Source organism: Hylaeus volcanicus, chromosome 3 (assembly GCF_026283585.1).
Source record: "Hylaeus volcanicus isolate JK05 chromosome 3, UHH_iyHylVolc1.0_haploid, whole genome shotgun sequence".
Taxonomy (NCBI): domain Eukaryota; kingdom Metazoa; phylum Arthropoda; class Insecta; order Hymenoptera; family Colletidae; genus Hylaeus; species Hylaeus volcanicus.
In genome coordinates this window covers 10256355-10279753 of record NC_071978.1, presented here as the reverse complement: position 1 = coordinate 10279753, position 23399 = coordinate 10256355, and the positions used below count along the sequence as shown (strand labels likewise).

Below are 23399 nucleotides of genomic sequence, written 5' to 3'. Positions count from 1 at the left end.
ATAGACGATGTTTTCTACGATGTTTTATTTTTATAAAGAGACCGTTATGACCTAGGGTATTATAAAGTTAACCTTTCTTTATGAATTGTTTACCGAAGCACTATTGATGGAATTAACAGCTTATCTGTACCCAAAGAACGATTAATTTTCACTACCTAATAGATAAATAATCTTAAAAACTTATCAAAACAACTTCCAAAGTATTTCAATGCCATAAATTCTGCTGATTTCTTGTTCTTTTTATTCAATTCGATACACAATAGATAACAAAATAAACGTTATCTCTATGATCATCAAGCATATTCGGCCAGAATGTTACATTCGAATCTCCATAGAATCGGCGTGTTTCATCAATATCGATGACACTTGTTACAAACAATATTATTTCCCAGGTTTTGTGTTATTGTCCTTTGAAAATTTACACAAATGAAACGTAATTCATTTAAAACATTTGAAAGAAAATGGTGATCGGCCGTTAAGATAAAAATAAAATATACAAAAACAGAGAAAACCATACTTGAAATACTGAATAAAAGTTTTAATTATTATTCCTATATTTATTGATACCCAACTGGTTTGATCAAATTTTCAAGCCTTTAAATAATAAAGCCATTTGGCTTAAAATAATAAATCAAAGGTGTATTGAATTATTATTTGCATAATGGATGCGATAATGTAGAGTGAAATATTACTGTAATGCGATTGCCTTGCATTTATAATCAATTAAAATGCTAAAAACGGTAGACAAAGATACCATTAAATTTTCGTACTTTTACACTCCCTCGACGTGGAAGCTAACTTTTTGTTTGTGTCTCTCTTGGGTGTCACGTATTCCAAAGTTTTACCTGCTCACAAACATTCACAGTGTCCCTTGGACCCATTCTGATATTACTGTGCATGGCAGAATGTATACATTACTCCAACACTGTGAAATAGTAAACTGATATGATGCATTAATATTGTAAAGCTGTCCATTAAGACTTAAAATTTCAATTTCTGTCAATATGCAATATTGCATATGAATATGCAATTTTGTGAATTTAATTTGATTCCCTTATATTTCATTCTATCTTAAAATAATTTTTTCTAATAAATAATCTCGAAGCAACTCGATTTATTAGTGGAATAAAATTATATCTGATTTCTTGAGGTAAAAACATGTCGAAAAATTTAATGTAATGATAAATATACTAATGTAATTAAAGTTTTAAATACATTTAAAATCTATTCAAAATAAGCTATAAATATATTTAAAACGTATTTAAAATATATATTTAAATACCAAGTTTTAATATGTATACATGTAAATGACTGTAATCTGTAATATCGGAAATAATTAATACGTCGATAGTATTAAAAATATTTAATATTCAAATGGAGAAATCTCTCTCACTGTGTACTGTAACGTTTATTGCGAATGTCGATTGGAGAATTCGATAAATTGAATTTGATTTTATTTTTAAATGTTGGTTACACTACTTTTACTTTTAAAATTAAAATGAATTAATAAAACATATCTCCGTGCAATATCATCAAATATCATTCATTTAAAGTTCTCGATATTTTGTTTAAAGTCGTTTTCAGAATATAATTGCAATAATAATTTTCAATTTGTGATTGAAACAGAAATGAAAAGTATACAAAGGCTAAAATACGTACAGTCGGTGTAATAAGTATTCGTACAGGAACCATTTATTTTAATTGGGTTGCTGTACGAGTACTTCTTACACTGACTATAGCAATTATAAAAAGGCAAAAATAGAAAGAGGAAAAGTTGAAATCGTACAGAGCTAAGTACATTATCAAAATTTAGAATAAGTGTTCACAAAATACTCTTTTTCAAGCTACTCTCAAATCACAATTTTTACATCGGTCCAAAAGTGAGTGTGGACGGTTTGGGAATAAAATTTCCCTGGCTAATCAATATTCTTAAAAAGTAGGTTCCTCATTTCAACGTCTCCAGATATCCATTTCACAGTTCCGACTACTTTACATACCCGTCTGTGAACTTTTCTCGAATACTTAACCGACAGGACTTACGAGATCCCCGGAGTAACATTATAACCAGACTTTAGTGCGTAGAATTCTTATGGCTGAACACGACCGTCTGTTTCTACTGGCACTTTGCACGCCCGTGCTTCCGAGTTTCATTGTACTTACGAAATTACAATTTAAACTACTTATTTGACACATCTAAAAATTGCCACTCTCTCGAAAGAGCTGGAAAATTTTTGTTTTCGAAATTCTTGTAATTACATAACTTAAGTGTTTCATTTCATATTCCTCGCTTGATTTTCTTTTCATGCTTCTTTCTCTCCTTGGTCGTTCATAGTTTGAGACTTATTGTAGTTTATGCGTTACATATTTTTAATTTTTGCTAGATATTTTTAGAAAGTTTCCTTATTCCTTATCGTTGTCGGAAGAAACATGTAAAATACGAAGCTTAAATAAGAAAATAGTAAGGGGAACAACTTAAACTACTTACTTGGCACATTTAAAATTTGTCACTCCCTTGAAAGACTTGAGAAGAGAAGGTAGAAAACTTTTATGTTAGAACTCCTGTCATTAACTGAAGTATTTCGTTCAATATTCTTCGTCTCATCATCATTTCATACTTTCTATAACTATTTGATCATTATTAGTTGGAGAATTGTTGCAGAGCCTGTGTTACTTTTCAATTGAGAATATCTAAAAAAAAAGTTAATGCAAAGATAAAGTAAGAAATTATTGAGAAATACGAGTTAAACTATTTATTTTAGTTATTTAAAAATTGCCAGTCCACCGAAATAAAAGAAAGAAAAATTGGAAAATGTATACATTTGAAACTTCTGTGATTAACTCTTGTGAGTAATCTTTTTGCCTTGTCATTTTGTCATATTTTCATCACTTCATTATAGTTTGCCTTGCCTTGTCATTTTGTTATATTTTCATCACTTCATTATAGTTTATAATTTGGCAATTATTATGTGATAGAAAATTTTTATTTTTATCATAGATAATTCATATACATAATACATACGTTATTTTTATTACGGATATTATAAATATCCGTATATTATAACAATTTTCATTAAGAATTTTATTCGTATCGCCTTTCTGCTAATGGTTATATATATTTCAAATAAATCTCCTCATTTCTTACCATTGCCAAAGGAGAAAAACTAATAAATTCATGTAAATTCTATTAGATAGGTATTCAGGAATACAAAGAAAATACTACTGCCGGTTCGTTTAAATTTTATGAGTCCCTTGAAGTATTTCTGATTTCTATAAATTGCAATGACAAAACGAAGCGATGCATTAAGAAACACAATAAACAACCATTATGTTTTACGAGAGATTAAACAAGAAATTGTGGAAAACAGTGAAATTGCTTTCCGTTGAATCTTAATGCATTTAAATTAAGTCGTTATTTTCTTTCTCGGGGTCGCTACAACGAGCGGCGAGTTTATGAAACTATCGAGGAAACAATATACCATCCAATTTTTCTATTATAATTGCAGACACCACATAAATTGTGTGAGAACGTTAAAATATTTACGTGCGTATGAACGAAAGAAGAGAGTACAACAAAATAGGTTGCAATAGAATACTGTTGTTAAATCGAATGTAGTTTTATTCAATGTCAAGTGCATGCATGAGTAAAATTTATTTATAAGGCGTCCTAGCAAAGCAATAAAATTAAAAGTACCGTAGCCAGCAAATATGAAAGTAAGTAACTGTACATAATGAAGAAAAGTTGCTATTTCGTGGTTAATGGTTATAATTCTTAGTTCGCTAACGATAAAGTAGCACGACGGTCTCGCATATTTTTCTGCCAGTTTTAATTTTGCGGTCGCATAATGCGTGCCATTCTTCTTCATGCATGAGAATAATGAGCTCTTTTATTTTCTTTTAACTTATATGGCCGCGACACTGCTGGAAGGATACATGCAAGCATTTCCGGATTCCTGAACACGTAGGGCTACGTGCCTCAAGTTATGAACATTATTCGTGTAATACAATTTGCAGCACTTTGGAAACAATATATATTTCCTTTATTTTCGTCTATATTCATGCCAATTATAAATAATTATACTTAAGTATAATTTGTTTTGAGAAATTTTTGTGTTGAGAAATTTTCGTTCACCTTGAATATCAAATACAGAATTGGTTCGCCATGCTATGAAATTTTGAGTTTCCTCGAAGGAAAAATAAATTCTTTATATGAAAAGGTCGTAATCTGAAGAAATAAGCATTAGCCAGAGGCATAGCAAAGGGATGCCAGGTGGCTTGCTACGCCTCGGGTGGCAGCCAGGAAGAAAATGCCATCAAAAGAGTTGAAATATAAATACAAATTATTAAAACAAAAGGAAAATTCACCAAACAGACGGAAATTGTATTTGTATAGACGAATAAATTAAAAGTACTTGATGTATAATATTTTAAAAAACTTCCTAAATGTATTTTGGCATCAAGGAAATGAATTTCGTTGGAACTATTCAGAAATACGTTCGGCGAATGATTGCAAAGATCTTCTTCATGTCAAAGGAGCTTTTCGTTCGAGAGAAAGGAAAATGGTAATTAGCTCATGATACTCGCAGAGCGTTTTACCATTCCATGTTGCTATCTCATAATAGAATAAGAAGAAATTTGGGTTAATGTAAAATATCTTTATTCCAAAAAACATATTACTTAGTATCTAGTTCAATATGAATATTTATATTTTTAATAGCAAAGTTACTGTTCGACGATTATTTAAATCCACATTGTCGTAGTTTCTTGCTGTTACTATTCCACCATTGTGTGCATCTCTTTATCTTTATTACTATTACAAATAGTGCAAGCTCGTTAAAGTCTGAATAGTGCAAGTATTTTACTAAATGTATGATAACATTAATTTCAACTTCCTACTGGTTATAGTATACACGTAGAATCGTGTGGTGGTAATATTATCCTGCCTCGTGCTCGTTTATTATTGGACGAATTTCTAATTACACGAATAAGATATGGAAACGTTCCTCTACCGAAATTTGTATTTGCTATCTTCAGGTACTGGTATAATAAAATATTGTATATCCCAAAAGAGCTTTTAGGATTTCGTTCTTAATAGCAATCATACGTATTTTCATTTCAAATAAAGAATATGATATTTATCCTGATACAGAATGTCGCGAAGAAATATTAAATGACTCACTTTGCAAAGAGAAGTACATCCTCATACCGTTGTAGTTGGTTTGAAGTGTTCCGAATTGAATTCTTTTCATTTCTTACGTAGTCTCGCTCTTCTCTCATTAACTTAGGCGTTACATTTGCTCTCATCAGCAAAAGTAGCATCATTCCGCTCAGGCTCCTTTGATATGTACTCCTTTGCTGGCTAAAGGGCTTTCGTTATAACTAACTGCATTAGTTAATAACTTACTGCACAAGACTTTCACCTAGCTATTCGTCCATTGTAGTCAGTACTATTATTTTTCCTCGCGGAGTTTAGCATTGTAATTCATTTTCAACATTAATTTTGAAAATAAATATTTTCACGTTTCGGAAATAAATTAGCAAGAGTACTTTGATCAAACTTCTTTGTGTCGATGGATTTTGTATAAGATATAAATAAATTAGCATTGACAAGAAGATACGAACAATCGTACAATAATACCAACATTCACCTAACTTTTAAAAATTCTCGTTTTATCAAATTCTAATCATTACGAGTAAAGACATCTCTCTCACTATGCAAGTCAAAAATTGTAATAGCACATTACAAAGATGCTTATATTGCCTATAGAGATAAACAAATTTTCATGAAAATCACCAGAAATAAAGTTCAAAGCTCTCATTTTCAGTGCATCCAAGAAATAATTGTACAAGCTATCTAGTATCGTAAAAGAAATTCCCAAACGGTATCCTTCCTTTTCCTCGAAAGGTAATGCTCACCCTTAACGTAAAATTCCCTCTCGGCATGAAGTGCACAATTATATCTGTGAAACGTTATTTCTTATCAAATAAACAGAATTCCTGTTGCAAACACTTCTCATTCCCCCCCTTTTTATCCGACCATCAGCAACCGAGATTTGCCCTCCGCAGGGATGAGGGCAGAAAGCATTTAACTGGTAATATTCGCGAAGCGTTCTGTGATTCCGGTCCAGGCTCCGTGGATGGGAATGACGCAGTGGGATGGGACCTGGTCTGAAGGAGACGAGCACAGTGGGTCGGAAATGACTCGTTACCGAGGGCACCGGAAACCGCTCTCCTTCTGCTGCCGCCATCAGTCGGTCTCCAGTCGCCCCACGCCTACCAGGAACGATGCCCCTGGCTATGCCGACAGATAAAGAAAAAAAGAGAAGCAGGACTGTCGATGGTGGAGCTCCGTCCTCATTCAACTACCGGATAACTTCTTATCGCGGTCGAAGGGACTCGAATTTTACGTGCTGAGACTAGAACGAAGACGGATAGAAGAAATTGTGCAGAGGAGGTGACGGTTCAATGAAGGAAATCGCTGCTTATTTCGTTTTTCTTACAACGTTTTCATTAATAGTACATTACGAAATTTTCTATATCACGCTGGTCACGGCGTCACCCAAAAATTGACAACAGGACTTTTCGTTAAATAACGAACAAAATTAATTCCACATTTGCTCACTTCAGAGTAAATGTTAGAACTAAGAAGAACTCGATAGTTTCACAATTGTTTTGCCATGGAATACGATGCTCCTCTGTAAAAACTTCGACGAAAGATTTACGATCCGTTTCGTCTCATATATTCTGTTAATTTAGTAACTTCCTACGCTTCAGTTTACAATTTTGCAACTTGTTGCGAAAGTCTGCCGAGTCTTTTTGTTCCTGTGTACTTAAGAAGGCTGCCAAAGCGTTTATCACTCCTTCCCTTACCGAAACGATCAAAGTTAGTAAGTCCTGGTAACGTGGTTATTAATATTTAATTCATTATTTTATCACATTTTCACACTGACTGAAACTGGAAAGTTTTCTCTCAAACGTAAGCCCTTCGCATCCAAGGCGAACGCCAGTGCAGTGGCGCGCGCGTGCTCCCACACGTGATTATGCGCTCGCGCGCGCTTCCGCACGTGACTAAGCGCTCGCGCGGACATAAACTTCAACAGCCAATATCTCCATAACGGAGCGTCGTATTGGAAAATGGAAAAGTTTTTTGTTTTTTTTTTATTTTTTTTTTCGTTAGGGAAATCATTTAAAAACGTTCCTGTCCTGTTGGGGGAAGGCCGATGATAGTATGGGACTCTTTATACCACTTCTAATATAATATAACTTATTTATTTTTGAGATCGTTAAAGTTAGTATTTAATGAAGGTTGTGTGAATGTTAAAACAGATCAATAAATGCAAAGTTCTGGTAATTTTTCACTAGAAAATTAATAAAAACGAATAATGATATTTAAAGAGTATTATAAAGAAAATGCCATGACAAACGCAAAAAGGAATTAAACGTTTCTGTTAAAAGTAACCCATTCAACCATTGCTCGTCGCTTGGTTGAAATAGGGAAAATAAAGGGACTAAAAAAATATGTTTCGCACGAGATAAATGACCCACAGAAGCTTCGACGAATAGAAATAGCCAATTCTCTACTTCAAAGAAACAAGCAAGATCGATTTTTAAAACGTGAATGGATTTCATACGGTAATTGGAAACGAATGCATGGATAAAAATCACAGGCCAAAGCAATGCTGAAAATACAGTTTCATCCAAAAACAGTAATGGTGACTGCTTAAAGATTAACTAAGGGACTTATGCATCATAATTTTATATCATAAAAATATGTAATTATTATAGTCTTACTGTAAAAAAAAAAACACACGAACTTGAAATCTTTGTCGATCATGTTCATTACTATTTGTAAACAATACGTACATTCGTGCATTCATTAATATTACTTCTTATTTCTTATTTCGTAATTAATACAGACGATTTAATGTTAGAATGAGAAATTCTGTTAAAACTCTAGTAACATATACCATGTCATTAACAGTCAAGATATGCTAAATATAATGGTTAAACGTTCGTGGACTGTTTGAATATTCCACTGCGTAATTACACAAGGGAAAATTGAGATATATGGAACCCAAGTGAAATTCACAAGTTGGAAGGATAGAATCCTCAGGTAAGCAACTTTAATTCTTCATTACCGAGAGTACTACCTTCCCTTGGAAAAAATGTTTTACCAAAGTTGCGCCACTAAATCGCCGACCAGGACAGGCACTATTCGCAGAAATATAATGTCTCTCGCGTACACATAATTTTCAAAACTATTTGCTGATCCCTATGCACACCTCGGACGCCTGAAATGAAATCCCTGTGAATTATTCAGAAGGTACGAGATCAATTCGTGAATTCCTTAGACTTTTACATACATTTCATTTTATTATGTGATGTCTCAATGCAAATATGAGAGATATATTTTTAACGATTATTGCAATATAATTCGCGACACTTATATCCTACCACATCGTATCTGCATTCTAAGTATTGTAGTGAATACTTTTTTTGTAAAAAGCTAAATTATTCGCCTCGTTTCGTCTTTTAATGACAACACTCCAAGTGTCTATTCGATATCTTCACTTGGAACGATTATGACGAATCTATCGATAACTATGTCCGTACCTCTTGGAGCGAAAAGAAGCATTCCATTGCAATGGATAACTGCTGCACTCAATGCTGATTCTCGGAGCCGATTTTCTAAAAACCTCTTCTTGAAATCGGTAGTCTATTTATCGGTAAGTTCTCCAAACTTTGTTGAAATCCTTCTGTTGTCGCCACTAAAATGTGCACTGGACCTCAATCACTAATATTACTTACATCAAATGCTACGACAAGTTTCAGAGTCATTACTTCATGATCGTTATTTTTAAAGGTACGATAGGCTTCAGCATTCTTGATGATACACTCGCGTATAAGGAAGTAGCAAAAATATCAGAATGGGACGTTTCCAAAGGATCGCGCACGTCCGGTTCCCTTGTCACGGTTCAGTAGCGGCCGCGGTGTACCGTTGCAACCGCGATGCACACCGACGACAAGTTATTATTCCTGTTATGGGTCTGCCAGTGGGCACGCCGACAACGAACCTGGAATATCGATTCTCAACTGTCGAAGGGAGGCAATACGGCCGACTTCCGGCGCGAACCGGAAATGACTGTTCCACGCCTGCCAACCCAATTCCCCGTTCACCATTTACCGTGGCATGGACGAAGTTCGCCGCGCAACTGTACTCGTAAAAGAGTTATGGTTCCTTTAAGGAGGAAGGCTGGTGTGGCAACTAAAAGAGGCCTACGTTAAGAATTCTTTTCAGATGTATGCTTGTTTCTTCACAAATCGCTGTACTATTGTCCCGATGGAATCACTTTGAACTATTTATTGTGAAATTTTCATTAGAAACTGTTAATGTTTGTTGCTGCAATGGTTGAAGATGTGAGTGATCTCGGAAAAATTATATTAAGGGAAAAGTGTAACGAAAGGCTCACTTTAAGAATTTTTCCTCGACGAATACCTGTTTATCCGCAGATCACTTTATCGCTATCTCAAAGAAGACACTTTTAACTATTTATCGTGATATTTTCATTAAAAAAATATTATTGTTTGTTGATACAATAATAAATATCCGAACAAGTGTTAATGATCGTTTCGAAAAACACTTCGATAGTTGGTACCCGTTAACTAGAAATTCATTCGAAATTCTGTAAAGAATTTGAATTTCAACCCCGACAACTGCCCGAGCCAAATAGAATCGATGATCGCGATGTCATCTGTCCTTGTTACAGAGCATGCAATGGGTCGGATTTAATGACGACGACCAAAGGTAAATACACTGGAAACACGCACGCGTTTTACCACCTGTTTCCGTTTAATTTCGCGTTCGTTACGTGTAATGTTTAATGGCTCACTGCATGTCCGGATTATTTAGTTTGCGGTTCTCTTGAATTCCATTCCAGAGTTTGACAGAGACTATTCGCAAGCTATTTGTTGCGAACAAAACTATATATTCCTATTTCTAGGTTCTCGTGTATCTTTCGAGCTTAAAACAACTTGTTCTTCTCTGAAAATGACCAATTATAAGGTCGAGAAAATTTAAAATTTCAGTATGTCTTTGATGGTACTAAAGATTCTCGCGCTCGAACGGCCATTACTTTGAAACTTCTAAATTTCGCTCGAGCATGTAATAAATTGGAAAATTTAATATGCGTTTTATTACCTTTATTTTCTTATTTGTCTTGAGCAAACTAGTGGATTTAACTGAATTACAGGATACATAAATTCTTAGATAATTAAACGACGACTACGCTGACAGACGCATTTTGTTAGTAAAAAAGAAAATTCTAAAGCCCCTTTCGGAAAAATGTTACACAATAGAATTAATTTTCCTGGCAGTAGTGAAATGGAAACCGGTACGATTCGGCATTTTATTCGCGTGAGCGCGCAATGCGAGAAAGCACAGGAGTCGTTTGAGTATGGTATCGAATCCGTTAAATGAAATCCTGTAAAACAGAAACGTTGGGGGGAATGCAGGTCTAATATAACCGACGTCAGAAACGTTGAAGGTTCACAGGTCACGGGTTACATTTCTTTGAGAATTCCGTTTCAATTAAATTTAATCCTGTGAGTGAGATGAAAAAGGTTGCATGCTTCGACGATAGCAGAAAAGGTTGCATAATTTACTGATTTGGAACGTACAAATTACATTTCGCCTTCTCTCTTTATTCTCGATTTTGAATTCGTCTAACATTTCCACGGTGACTTCTTTCGATGGAATTTCTGTTTTTGCGCAGTCAGGTGGATAGCGCAGATAATTGCATTTACGATTCTCTGCATTTACAATTTTTAAATAGATACACGGCTACGGTCATTGGTCAATTGGTAACAAATTGGGTCATATTAAATACTGATGTAAATAGAATATTGAACTAAATTAATGTGTAAAAAATTCTCGAGAGATAATTAATAAACGGTAACTAATAGTTTTTGCATGAAGATGATTTTGTTGGAATTCGAAAACAGTTTGTTTTAACGTGGTCTCAATTCATTCCTTGAAACTTTAATTTCACTAATATTTTACCTCCACAAAAGATAACATAAACTGTTTTGAATTATCGAATACACATGCTCCATTGTACATTTTTAAAAATACAGAATGTGGATCTGTAAATATAGTATTCTTAACCCATTCATCTTGTTCCTTAGACATTTTTCTCTATTAACACCGATAATGTAATGACTCGTTACACTTGCTCGGTCCACCTTGTAAATTGTATCCAAATATTAATCCAAGTCTATTAACATACTCCGTTTTCCTCCTAATATGTCAATCATTGATGCATTCACCTTATCCCATTTTTGAATCGACAATTATTATCTGCCTTTGAAGAATTGGCTAAAACTGTGCCGTACCCGACGGCCACTTGTATTTTGATGTCGGTGGAACGCAAAATAAAAGAACGATAAAGCCACACGCGCGAGAGCAAGAGTAACGCGTCCATCCGCGCTAAATTGAATCCGAACACATAAACGAAAATAGGGACGAATTTACTTGGCCATCGGACAATTTCCCGCTCTATACGCTTCGGAAATGTGCATATCGCGACGATGGTACCAGCGCAGCGTGCGAATCACTTTCTTTTGTCTTCTGCAGGCTCCCGCATGGAATACGAGTGCTCGAGCATTGACTATTTTCCAAACGAGGAGTACAGTCCGGATCCCAGCGATTCAACGATGGCAATACCATGTGAGTACCATGAAAAACGCACCCGTGAGACAGGTGGAATGAGGAACGTGTGCCTCTGAAGGGGGTTGATTAGGTGTCCTGTGTCTGGTACTGAACTGGAGTGTGACACGCCCGTAAAATATTCGGCGGGAAAATGCTTTCAGCTGGCAGAATGCACCGTCCATGATAAACTGGATCCGACAATTTGTCTATCCCCGATTTCTTCCCCTCCCCTCGAGCTTCTTCCCATTCATCGTTTTCATCGGCCTTTGAAATAGGATCGACCAAATGATATGGAATCAGGGGGAAATATTAGTTTCTCCCTAATAAAATATTTTAATGTGACGATGTTAATTTTACCTGTACTTTCTATTTCTACTTAATTTAATTTCTGAAGATATTTGAGATTCTCCTTTTGTATATTAGTTTCATTAAGTTTGAATTTTAAAATTAACAATTGTTCATTATGTTAGGAGTAGAAGGCTCTTTTCCAGAAGTAAATATCTTTGACTGTGCACCGATCACCTCCAAATGTCAAGAAACATATTTTTATTATAATATACACCCTACAAAACATGCTTCGTAAAGCATAAAACAAATGACAATATTTCTTTCAGACATAACCGTGAATATGTGAATTACATTAATAAAATGTAGCGCTTATTTGTATCACAATTCATATAATTAAATTATTAATATATTATTATTTATTTTCATTTACCATACTATTTATTCAACGTCTCCGTTTCACGAAGCCTGCAGCGTTACACTCACAAGGTAAACATTGTTAAAACGAAAAACTTGCCCAAAGAAGGAAAGAAACAGGTCGCAGTTTACGAATCTCCATTCCACAATTCGCCTCACAATCATTTCCTCTTGTCGACACTCCCATGCCTCGGACGACGAATAGTTGTTCGGGAAGAAAAAAAGAACCGAAAAAAATTCGGCCCAAGGAAGTTTTCCCATTTCTCGAGTCTTTCATACCGATATTTTTTTACACAGATGCAGTTACCAAGTCGGCGATGTTTTTCTTTGCTGCAACATCGCTGCTGGTGGTAGCCGAAGTTTGTTACTTCACTGCTCACGTTACTCACCCAAGACACAGACTCTGCGTCTTTGTCGCCGGAGTGGTCTTCATAGTTTCTGGTGAGTAATAAAGTACACCGGCTTATATTGCACGCAATACTTTATGCTCACCGGCTTTGTAAAAAGGGGTTATGAATACCGGAGAACAAGAACAACTACGGGGACTCGTGGCGCGCCTCTTCCGCGTTCACGTAATGATAAAAGTGAAAGTAGAATTACGAAAAATGACCATTTGTGACCTGGGCGGGAATTAGTGTGGGCTAATAATAGTGTAATAATATAAATCAAAATATAATAAGGATGTGAACAAAGAATATATTTTTAAATGTAACAAATATATGCACGTTTATTATACATTTTCTATTAGTCACTACTGCATTTTCAGTTATGCAATTATGTTATGATGGAAGGGTATCGTACCACAATTTCTGAAAAGGTTTATCATTCTTAGCCGAAACATCAAAATAACCAAACTCGTCAACATTTGCACTCGGAAACTAAGATAGAGTAGCTACTTACTCTTGGCATCCCGTAATGCTCCAGGAAATATTTGCACATTTCAAAAGTTTCGTTTATTAAGTGACAGCCTTAACGTGACAATTTTAAGCATGATGATTGATTACCCGTTGTTCTGATAATGGTTGCATTCTGTTGTAGTAAGATGAAAGATGAGCACTATTCTCATTTAAACAATAAATTTCCCGTAATGCGTAAAAGATAAAGTGGTCCGTTATTTGTTCAATATAAATATATAAATAACAATATAAATTCAATATAAATATATAAATAAATATAAAAATAACAATCTGAATTATGCTATAAATTATGGTTCATGTCGAACGAATAATAATTTACATGATTAAACTGTACAGAGTTTCATTTATCACCTAATATGGAAATAAAATTCTGTGTATCTATTTTATTGTTCATATAAAGAAAACAAATTGTGTATGTTTCAATAATTTAACATATAATCACAAATAGTAAATTAACGTCCGAAAAAGTACTCTCACGAAAATGTTGATACTTCCGTTGAAAATTTAACAGTTGATACCTCAAACAAAAAAATTAGAAAAAAATAGATACAGTATATGTCGCCTATAGTATCGACAACGAAAATTCAGCCCTCCTATCTATCGGATCGTGCATTTCGAAATCTAAATTTACACATATTCGATTTCACGTAACGTATACTTTTCCCGTGATAGAATTTTTAATCATTTTCACTATTCGTTTTATTTGCTATTTGATATCAGACGTGGAAAATAGTAGGAATTCGCTGAATCGTCTTGAAAATAAATGTCAGTATTTAGAAGAGTTTTCATGATACATTATACTTGTAAGAAATATTCTATAATCCCCAAACAAATAGCCTATATTTTATTAATTATATAAAATAGATTTGGAATTTTATAAATGAGACTGTTTTTAATGAAAATGTTTTGGAAGAATCACTCGACTGGTTTTTAAGAATTGTCTTTGTGGCTCTATTGCGTAGGAAGGGGGATTAAAGGTTAAACAATCGCGCGACGGTTACTTAATCGATTATTATTATTAAGCTGGTCAGTCTCCGTGAAATTGTCACGAGACTGTTTCAGGGAGATAAGGGTTCGGTTATTAAACGGGTTTCCCTTTCAGGTTTGTTAATGCTGGTGGGAATGGTGATGTACATATCTGTATTTAAAGCTGAAGTTGGTAGCAAACTTAGACCAAGATCGTCGTTTCAGGTCAGTTAAATGTTGCTAGTTTTATAATAAATAATCAAGTAGATTTATATTTCGAATTGCTGATTGAAAAATAATGATTTCAAGAATTTCATTAATCTTTATTGAAAATGTTTATTTATTATTAATAAATATTTATTTTATTAAAGTATTTAACTTTACAATACAGTAAAATGAGAAATAATTTGAAAAATCTTACACGATATTATAACAACTTTGAAACTGTATAAGTATACATTCTTTTAAAGTAATACATTACACGAGTATTTACAGTAAGTAACTACTGTAATAATTAGTTTTTATTTCAAAATGTGTTATTTATCAAAATTGAAGTGTATGTTCAAGAATTATGGAAACTATAATAATATTTATTATTATATGAATTAAGTTAATATCACAATTATATCAATCAAGTTTTTTATGTATTTTGATCGGGTTTGCCTGTGAGTTAAAAACAAAGTGAATTCTTTTAAAACAATCTATGGTCATGAAGCTTTCGAAGAATGTGAATGGAATGCTTAGAATCGACGGGAATAATCAAATGAACTATTGGAAAAATATGTTGACGTATGAATTGTAAAAAAGAAAAATTATTTTTATTGTTATATACGTTTCCACGTTCCATTGGTAAAAATTCCAAGTAGATGAGTAAATAGTATACAGATTTATAACTCTGAAGCTGCAAATGTCAAGTAGAAATGTAAAAAAGTATTCATAAAAAATAAGATGGTGACTGAGAAAATAAAGAAAATACCAAAACATTTATTGCAACGATTTATAGCTCTGAAACTTCCACGTAAATCGTGAAATTTAACTGTAAAATTTCACAGGCAAGTCTGTGTAGCGACGAAAGTGTGATACGAAATTCTCGATCTCATATTTTCTTCGGTACCTTTTAGATTACTTCTTATCTGTAGCGCGCTTGTACGAATGAATATCTTCGCAGCAATCTTGCGATTTCAGGGACCACCCTTCACCTACAGGTACGGATTCTCATTTCTGCTGTACGTGAGTGGCTTCATCACGACCGAGGTCGCTGGCACTTACGCCATTTTCTTGTATATTTCTTGGCACCAGAGAGAACTGGTACGAAGGGATTCCAGGCGAAAAAATTACGGGGTTGGTAGTATTAGCTTCTTTTCCACGACTTCCTAGGATCGGCTCGTCCATGCTAGGAAACTTGGACAGAATTAACATCCGCTTAAAACTTTTCATTATACGAATTGGAAATCGTTAGCCTTTATTTGGCAGAATATCAAAATGACGAGGGTAACTTTCGGCCGAAATTGCCCCTATCGATACGTATGCAAATCAGGATTTTATTTAATGTGGACGTACTTTCATGATTGGCAGAATGGGCTTGTGTCGAACTTGCAACTTCAGGAGGAAGTTAATGAATATTTAATAAATGTAACGAACTCCGTTGGCTATGTGTGAATATAGAGTAAGTTTCTAAATTACATAAAATATAATTATATAAAAATATATTCGACTTAAATAATTATCATCCAGTATGAAACAAAATTATTTTTCGTTATAAAATATACTTCACAAAATCATAAATTTTAGATACTATTTATGTAAATGTCTTCCTTCGAAATAATAGACATTAATACTTTTTCAAATTAATTCTTGTTGGGGTTGTACTGTTATCTGAAATGCTAATTATTGGCCGTACAGAGTAAACTTTTATCACTATCAATTGTCTAATTGCTAAAGGGTTTACATGAATTCTAATATAATTAAGTTTCAAGGCGCCTAATAAGACTTAGTTTGCTTAATAATATTCTGCACTCTTTCCACACTGCCCGTAAATCCTTGAGATTCTTAAAAGTTTTGAAGTAGATAATTTATTCTCTTAAAAATTCAGCTTGGACCTCGAGGTCTCCACCGTAAGATAAAACCTTTATGTAAATAAACTTCTTGCTCACTTAAATATCCAGGTGGTTGAGTTCACGTATACGAACTGCAAATTCGGACGTAAAGTTTATCTTTATATTACAAGTCCTGCGTGCTAAAGTTTCTCCATAACGATTCTGTCATCCTTAAGCGTCATGCACGATATTCTGCAAAAATTATAACTGCTAAATTCCATTTACGATTCGTTTAATTTATTTAAGAATTCTGTTAATCAACTTTGAATAATTATGCGATAAATTCTATTGCCAAAAATACTTATAAATTCGATCCATAGAAAACATTCTGTCCACGTTAAATTAGTCATTTATTTAATTCTTACTAATACATAGTACCTAATTTTATTGTTTAAGGTAAACCTTTATCTGCATATTGCTTATTAGAAACGATACTTATGTCTATTTATAAAAGGAAGTTATAATAGAACATTTCGACTTTGGTTTTTGACCGTTTTGTTTCAGACAGATTTTTGTTTCACACTCTGTATCCAACAAATAAAAAATATACCCCTCTAAATTATAAATCCAACAACATGTTCACGTTTTCCACGTATCTGGAATTATGTTCACCTTCAAGATAGCAATACTTTTAAACGTATATTCCATAAATTATTAACAAAGGTATAAGCACTAAACTTTAAAAATGTCTAATAATTGCGGTTACTCATGCTCAAGTAATGCAAGATTAAGGAAAGCTCGATAAAAAAAATTCTAAAGTTTGACTACCCCCCTAATTTGACGCGAGTAAACTGACATTCATGTTAGAATTACCGTTCTCGATTTGTGCTTCGACAAACTCTGCACGGAGACGCAGAAAGGTACAAAAATATCAGGGCGACAAGACTGAAAGGTAAACAGGTACTGAATACAGACCAGAAGCACAACGGATGCGCGAGAGGAGTAGAGAACGAAACCATGAAAGAAAAAGGGAAAGAACAATTCGCATCCTACAATGATTCGTGCACCGTGTGTTGATCTAGAGCTTCATTCATTCTCACCATGCCGGTAGAAGTGCAATACCTCCACTTTTCAGTGGATTCGAAGTGGAATAGATCAGCCATTCATGGATCATGTGCCTTTTCATTACTACTTTGAGGATACTCATAAATGTCGCACCTACTTCCAGACAGGATTTGAATTAAGTTCATCTTTATCGTCTATCCACAATTATTTTGTTGTTCATGTCGTTGATACGTTCTATAGTTTACCGAGATGCAGTATATAATCAAAATTTTGAATTCGGTTTAACAAGCTCTACTCTTGATTTATTAACTGTTGCATGGACAAAGTTCTTCGATCTTATTCAGTATCACTCGGGTACAACAGATAAAATTAATAAATGTATCAAAATTCTTCGATGTAGGAAACCCAATTTATTAAATGCAAGAACTTATATAAATCAATTTTGATAATTGAGCAACGTTGATTTTTTTCCCAGAGAAGGAACTTGGTGTATCACTCAACAATTGTTGGTAATTTATTTGTTACAAAGAGTGAATTGGAACCCAATATTTTGAATAATGTCTCTAATGTCTCTAATTAAACAGTAAAAGATGTTCTTACTTTAACTAATAGAAAAACTTGCCCATTTTAAATACATTTAAATTTATTAACGTTAAAATGAATACTCCTAAAATATAAACACACTGACATTATCAAAATTGTTTACGTAATAATTATACTATTTATGAGACACGAATCAATTTCCAAGTTACCCTGTCTGCATTTTACATATATTTAAACATTCTCTGATTCTTGCGAAGGAACATCAATTCTTGCTCTTTTTATAACATTTACTTCCAGGGTGTGTATCATTTAGACAATCACCACGTACACCACGCAAACCATGCGACGATTGGCCACAGTGGTTTCCTTTGCGAAAGGCATCAAAAGAGATATTTCTTCGGCAGAGATTCAGTGGATCACGTTGACTTCGACGAGTTTCTGCCACCCCCACCTAATCTGGATTATCACGATTATACCAGACAATTTCCTAGGGACCTTACCACTCAAACGGTAAGAAATCCTTTTCTAAATGAGAATTGATAGCTTGATCTTTTATTAAAATCGTACTCCACATCAATACTTATTACAACAAATAATTGAGTTGTATTTTATTCGCTTAAATAAATTAAGAATTTTTTCTCCTGTAAACAATATCATTGCGTTTCATCTTGAATTATATTGTTTTGATTTTTATATAAAAAATATATTTCTAAGCTTCCTGTTCTTAAACTTATCTTGCAAATCTAAACTTAATTTTGAATAGTAGTAGTTTAATAAATGTTCCTGTTCCAGTTCACGATTAAAAAGGGACATCTTTCACGTTTCGTCAAGATGAATTTTAATCCATTTTGTAGGTCAGTACGACGGCCGATGTTTTACAAGAGGAAGAAGAGGAATACAGTCCAGGTGTACAACCTGAATTCGTTACTTTCGACCTTGATGAACCTTTGCCACCACCGCCACCAATTAGGGGCAGCGAATGGACCTTCGGCACGTTGAGGAAAACAACTCCCGTCTGATATACCGTTAGGTACGAAATTTACTCTTTGAATTCCTTTTACTTTGCAATTTTAATCAGACAATTATATCGCTAGCAATTTATGCCTGAGTCACTTGTCGCCCACGCTAAGAATTAAAAGAAATACTAAGGCAATACATATTTGTATACATTTGCGATATACAAAATTTACATTCACTACTATGGAATATTTAGGCACTGTATGCCAAGTTTCATAAAAATACAGTCACTTTTCGAATTTTGTTCTGCTATATTGAATCCACCATTTTTAATTTTTTAATTTTAAACTTTAAAATTTTTAATTTTTGAACGACCATACGTCTGATAAATGTATATTGAAATGGTCCGCGATAATTTCAAGCTTCTATATGTAAACAACAGAATGAATATCGCAAATGTATATGGATATTTATAAATCGAAGTAAATTGAGTTACCGAGGGTTACCGCGGTTGGTACATTAAAATGAATATTTTCTCGTTTCTCGCAAAGGTACGCGAGGCTGGTGCAAAGCGTTGAAAGCGACGAGGAGGACGAAGCGGAAACCGAAGAGGACCACGATATAGCAGGCGATTAAACAAATCGACACGCGTTTTAATGAGATAGCTTTCAACGCGATCGCAAATGTTTTATCGTCCAGGCTCAACGTGAGTTCACGCAGAAGCAGAGGAAGCTCGGAATGAAAGCAACAAGAATCGTTCGTCGCTGTATCGATCTCGATTTCTGAAACAATTCACTGATAAACTGTTTCGCCGAGAATAATTCAGTTGCTAGGAAATCGTGAAACATCAATGAACGGAACACCGAAATTGGTCCACGAACAATTAAGTGTGGCAGGAAATTTTCGTTTTAAACGCTTAACGTTGCCGTGTTATATGCAACGATTTAAGTATCCCTTTTTTTTGTAAGTTTTTATCAGCGAGAATGAGACAGACATTCTAGGATTCAAAGTGATGGTGATTTACTCGATGTGAAACTTGCAATCACTTAAGCAACGGACGAACTAAAATTGAAGAACATCTCCCGAGTTACTCGAAATGAGCTGAGGAACTCCAGTAGACGTTATCGACTCCGTTCGAAGCCTTAATCAGCTAATCGACTGCCAGCCACGATCTTCGATCATTCGTATACAAGAAGAGTGTCGTAACTTTGATGAAATATACCGTCCCTCCGTCGGAAAAAGAAACGGAGAAGAGTACAGAGTTTTAAAGCGAGACGAATTACACGGATTCGGGATGACGCATATAAATGAGCTTAAATTGTTAATTTTGTTTATTCGAAGAGTAGATAAACGTTGAATTTATTCGTATCCTTAAAAAGTTAGAGATATTTTATCGTTTACATAGCGTTTGAAATTATCACAGGAGAATTGAAGGCGGAATATGAAATCGATAAGTAACGTTACTCTGTAAAACAGAAAAGAAATTTATATAATTTTATATATATAATGAATAATAAAACAGTCTTTCTGTTCCATGCCAATATGAATGCAGAAAAGTGAAGTCTCCGAATATAAGACTGAGAGAAAATAATATAATCAAAATGTTAATTTTAATTGAAATTTTAGAAATAATTGAAACATTTTTGTTAAGAACTTTTTAATTTAATCTATTTCTCTGTAACCGTTATGATATGGCTAATACAATAGACATTTTGTAAGTATTAGAATTGTTCGTGTTTGTTGCTGGCGTATTGTAGCGGCGGAGATTCTCAAAAGACTGCGATTTAAATCTGCCAAACGTAAAGAAAATCGAGACTGCGAATCGATTAATCTACTGTTATGTAAATACCAATGCATTTATTACAATTGCAATAATTGTCGTACACGAAATAATTTACTCTTAATACTGTGGAGACCGGCAAAAGTTCAAGTTCCTACGTACTTCTATTTCAATTAAGATTCCTTTAATATAACTACGACATTGTAAAGCCTAAAAGATTTTCTAAAAACTATTGTCTTCCTTCAATTCTTTAATTGTGTCAAGTCTTTAATTATTATGTAAATTTCCCTTTTCCTTGATTAATATGTACCACTATTCAACGAACAGATTGATAGCTGTGAAGATCATATCTGACAGACTGATTTTATTAGTTTAGCTTCAATAGCTTTAATTTACAATTACTGTAGCTCGTAAACATAGTGTCTGGATTAAAATCAACATAAGTATTCAAGAAAGACTGCGTTGTCAAGCATCAGGTCATCCCATTAGTAACATGAATGTTTCTAATATTCCTAAAGAATGAAACGCAACAATTGACTTATAATTAATTATGTAAATAAATTATCTACGTATTTTCTTTCACACTACATAATATTTTATTAGATTTTTATTAAATTTTTAATGTCCTTCTTTAACAAATCTCTATCTCATCACTATCTTTATCGAATTCTTTCAAATTTGCATTATTTAAAGAATTACCTAATATATTCACTATCTAATGATAGAGGAAATACCTCCAAACGCGATAAGAATTTGCGATAAACCAGACTTGAAATTCACACAGTACCCCGTAAGAAGGTCTGCGGGATTGAGAGCAAGGAATTGCCAATGATTTGAAACCTTGAATGGAATTATATATACATATATTCACTGTATCGTGAACGTGTTCATAATCGAACTGATTAAATGTATCCTATCCACTGTACAAAATGCATGACGATACCAATGTTATATATGAGAAGTTTTAACAGGAATGAAATAGTCGATAAGCTTTTTATACCATAGTCAATTTTCCACCGAGATTTTGCGAGTCAGGATTAGCACACTGGCTCAACGATCAAAAACAAATAAAAGTTACACGGTGGTCGTCGATTAATCGCGAGTCAATCTAAAACTAAGCGAAGAAATACGATTGAAAGTCTAATTAAAGAAGTCTTTGTTGCCAATTTTTTCATCAGGAAAATGTTGGTTTGTCTTTTATTCTAATATTAGATATTGTTACGAATTTTAACGCAAGCCTATTGTGCGTCGCGTTTACATGCAACATATTTTTGTGACGTAAACTATTATTATTGTCCGAGACAATTTTTGCGGTTCCATACCGTTTACTTACTTCTGAAAAGTCAATTTTAACAGGTCACGTGAAAATGAAGCGTTGCATGTTGATGTAATAAAAAATGACAACCTATTGTTTAACCTTTATTCTCATATTTAATATTGTGGTCTTTATATAAAACAATAATACTCGTTTAATTTTAATAAAAGTTTCTTCGTAAAAAATCGACTTATACGATTTATTCTTAAATTTTATAGAAAAATGTTCAAGGAATAAGATAAAATTTTTTATTACAAGATTATTTCAAGCTTCATACTTACATAAACGCCTTTATCACATGAATGCGTGATAGTATCTTTTTTGCAAGAATTTGTTTGAAAATCGTGGAAAATAGTTGTAAATAAATGCATCAATTACAATGGAATTCGTCACAAAGTATGCGACACAGCCACAAGGAAAGTTCGTTTTGTATCATACATTTTTGATGCTCAAATTCTATCGTTAATTGTAAAACAAATCGAGTGATTTTCGCTCGCGGAACTGTAAAAAAAGAAGAATGAATTAATATAATGCATATAGTATTCGACCTCGGTATAGGAAGGAGACAAATGTTTCCGAGGCATCGCCATTGTTTATAAAGTAATCCATGTTCATTGACCTGTAATGAAAATTGTTTATGTATTCGATGGTGATAAGCTTGTTCCACATTTACAGTTTGTACAATAAACTTTCTTCGAATTGAATAATATAGCGTTAAATGTATCGTATGCTCGAGCAGAGGGAATTTTATTTAACATATCTATATTTTTCTATAAGAACCTGCAACAATACAAGTTTACGTCTTCGTATAGGTTTGATTTAACATCAGAAAATGCTTTTCCATGAAGTCTCTCGACTATTTATAATACTGTTTAGTTTCACGTGTGTGGCATTTAATATGTTCTATTGCAATTCGTTTGTAAATAAAGGGAATGGTAGATGAAGTACTTAATACGTCTGTAAAAGAAATTGTAAACAACTTTGTATTGGAATTAATAATAAAGGACAATTTTTTTATTCATTTTTCAATTTATTTTGTAGACTGGTCGAATTGTGTTAGTAACACACCCTGTGTAAATATTATTCTCGTCACTTTTAAAATTGTTAAAAGTTTTAAGGCAGAAATTGCAAAATCGGCGCCCAAGAATATTTTATAAAAAGAATCGTAAGAAAATATTGACTCAAATCATAATTAAGATAAGGCTTGCTTGTATAATTATTTAAAGTATTCATCGATTTTTTTTGCGACTTTAATGCTCTTTTCAATAGCAACAAATTTTATTGTATTTTATATCGCACGTATTGTATATGACTTAAAGATTAATTCACGAGAATACTGAAAACTGTATCATTCTAGAATCGTCAATACACGTCGCTAGTTTAAATATAGATGACGAAAATAATACCAAGCAGC

General features: G+C 33.5%; 1 protein-coding gene across 1 annotated transcript in view; it reads left to right on the top strand.

Moving 5' to 3' along the window:
* Positions 1 to 23002, top strand: part of LOC128873173 (voltage-dependent calcium channel gamma-7 subunit) — a 51178-nt gene extending 28176 nt beyond the window's left edge. The window contains exons 3-9 of the mRNA XM_054116536.1: positions 11630 to 11722; positions 12704 to 12847; positions 14426 to 14514; positions 15475 to 15630; positions 18231 to 18443; positions 18788 to 18963; positions 19442 to 23002. Of these exons, the coding sequence (XP_053972511.1) occupies positions 11630 to 11722; positions 12704 to 12847; positions 14426 to 14514; positions 15475 to 15630; positions 18231 to 18443; positions 18788 to 18952 (860 nt within the window). The 3' untranslated portion in view covers positions 18953 to 18963; positions 19442 to 23002. The remainder of the gene's footprint in view (positions 1 to 11629; positions 11723 to 12703; positions 12848 to 14425; positions 14515 to 15474; positions 15631 to 18230; positions 18444 to 18787; positions 18964 to 19441) is intronic.
* The last annotated feature ends 397 nt before the right edge of the window (positions 23003 to 23399 follow it).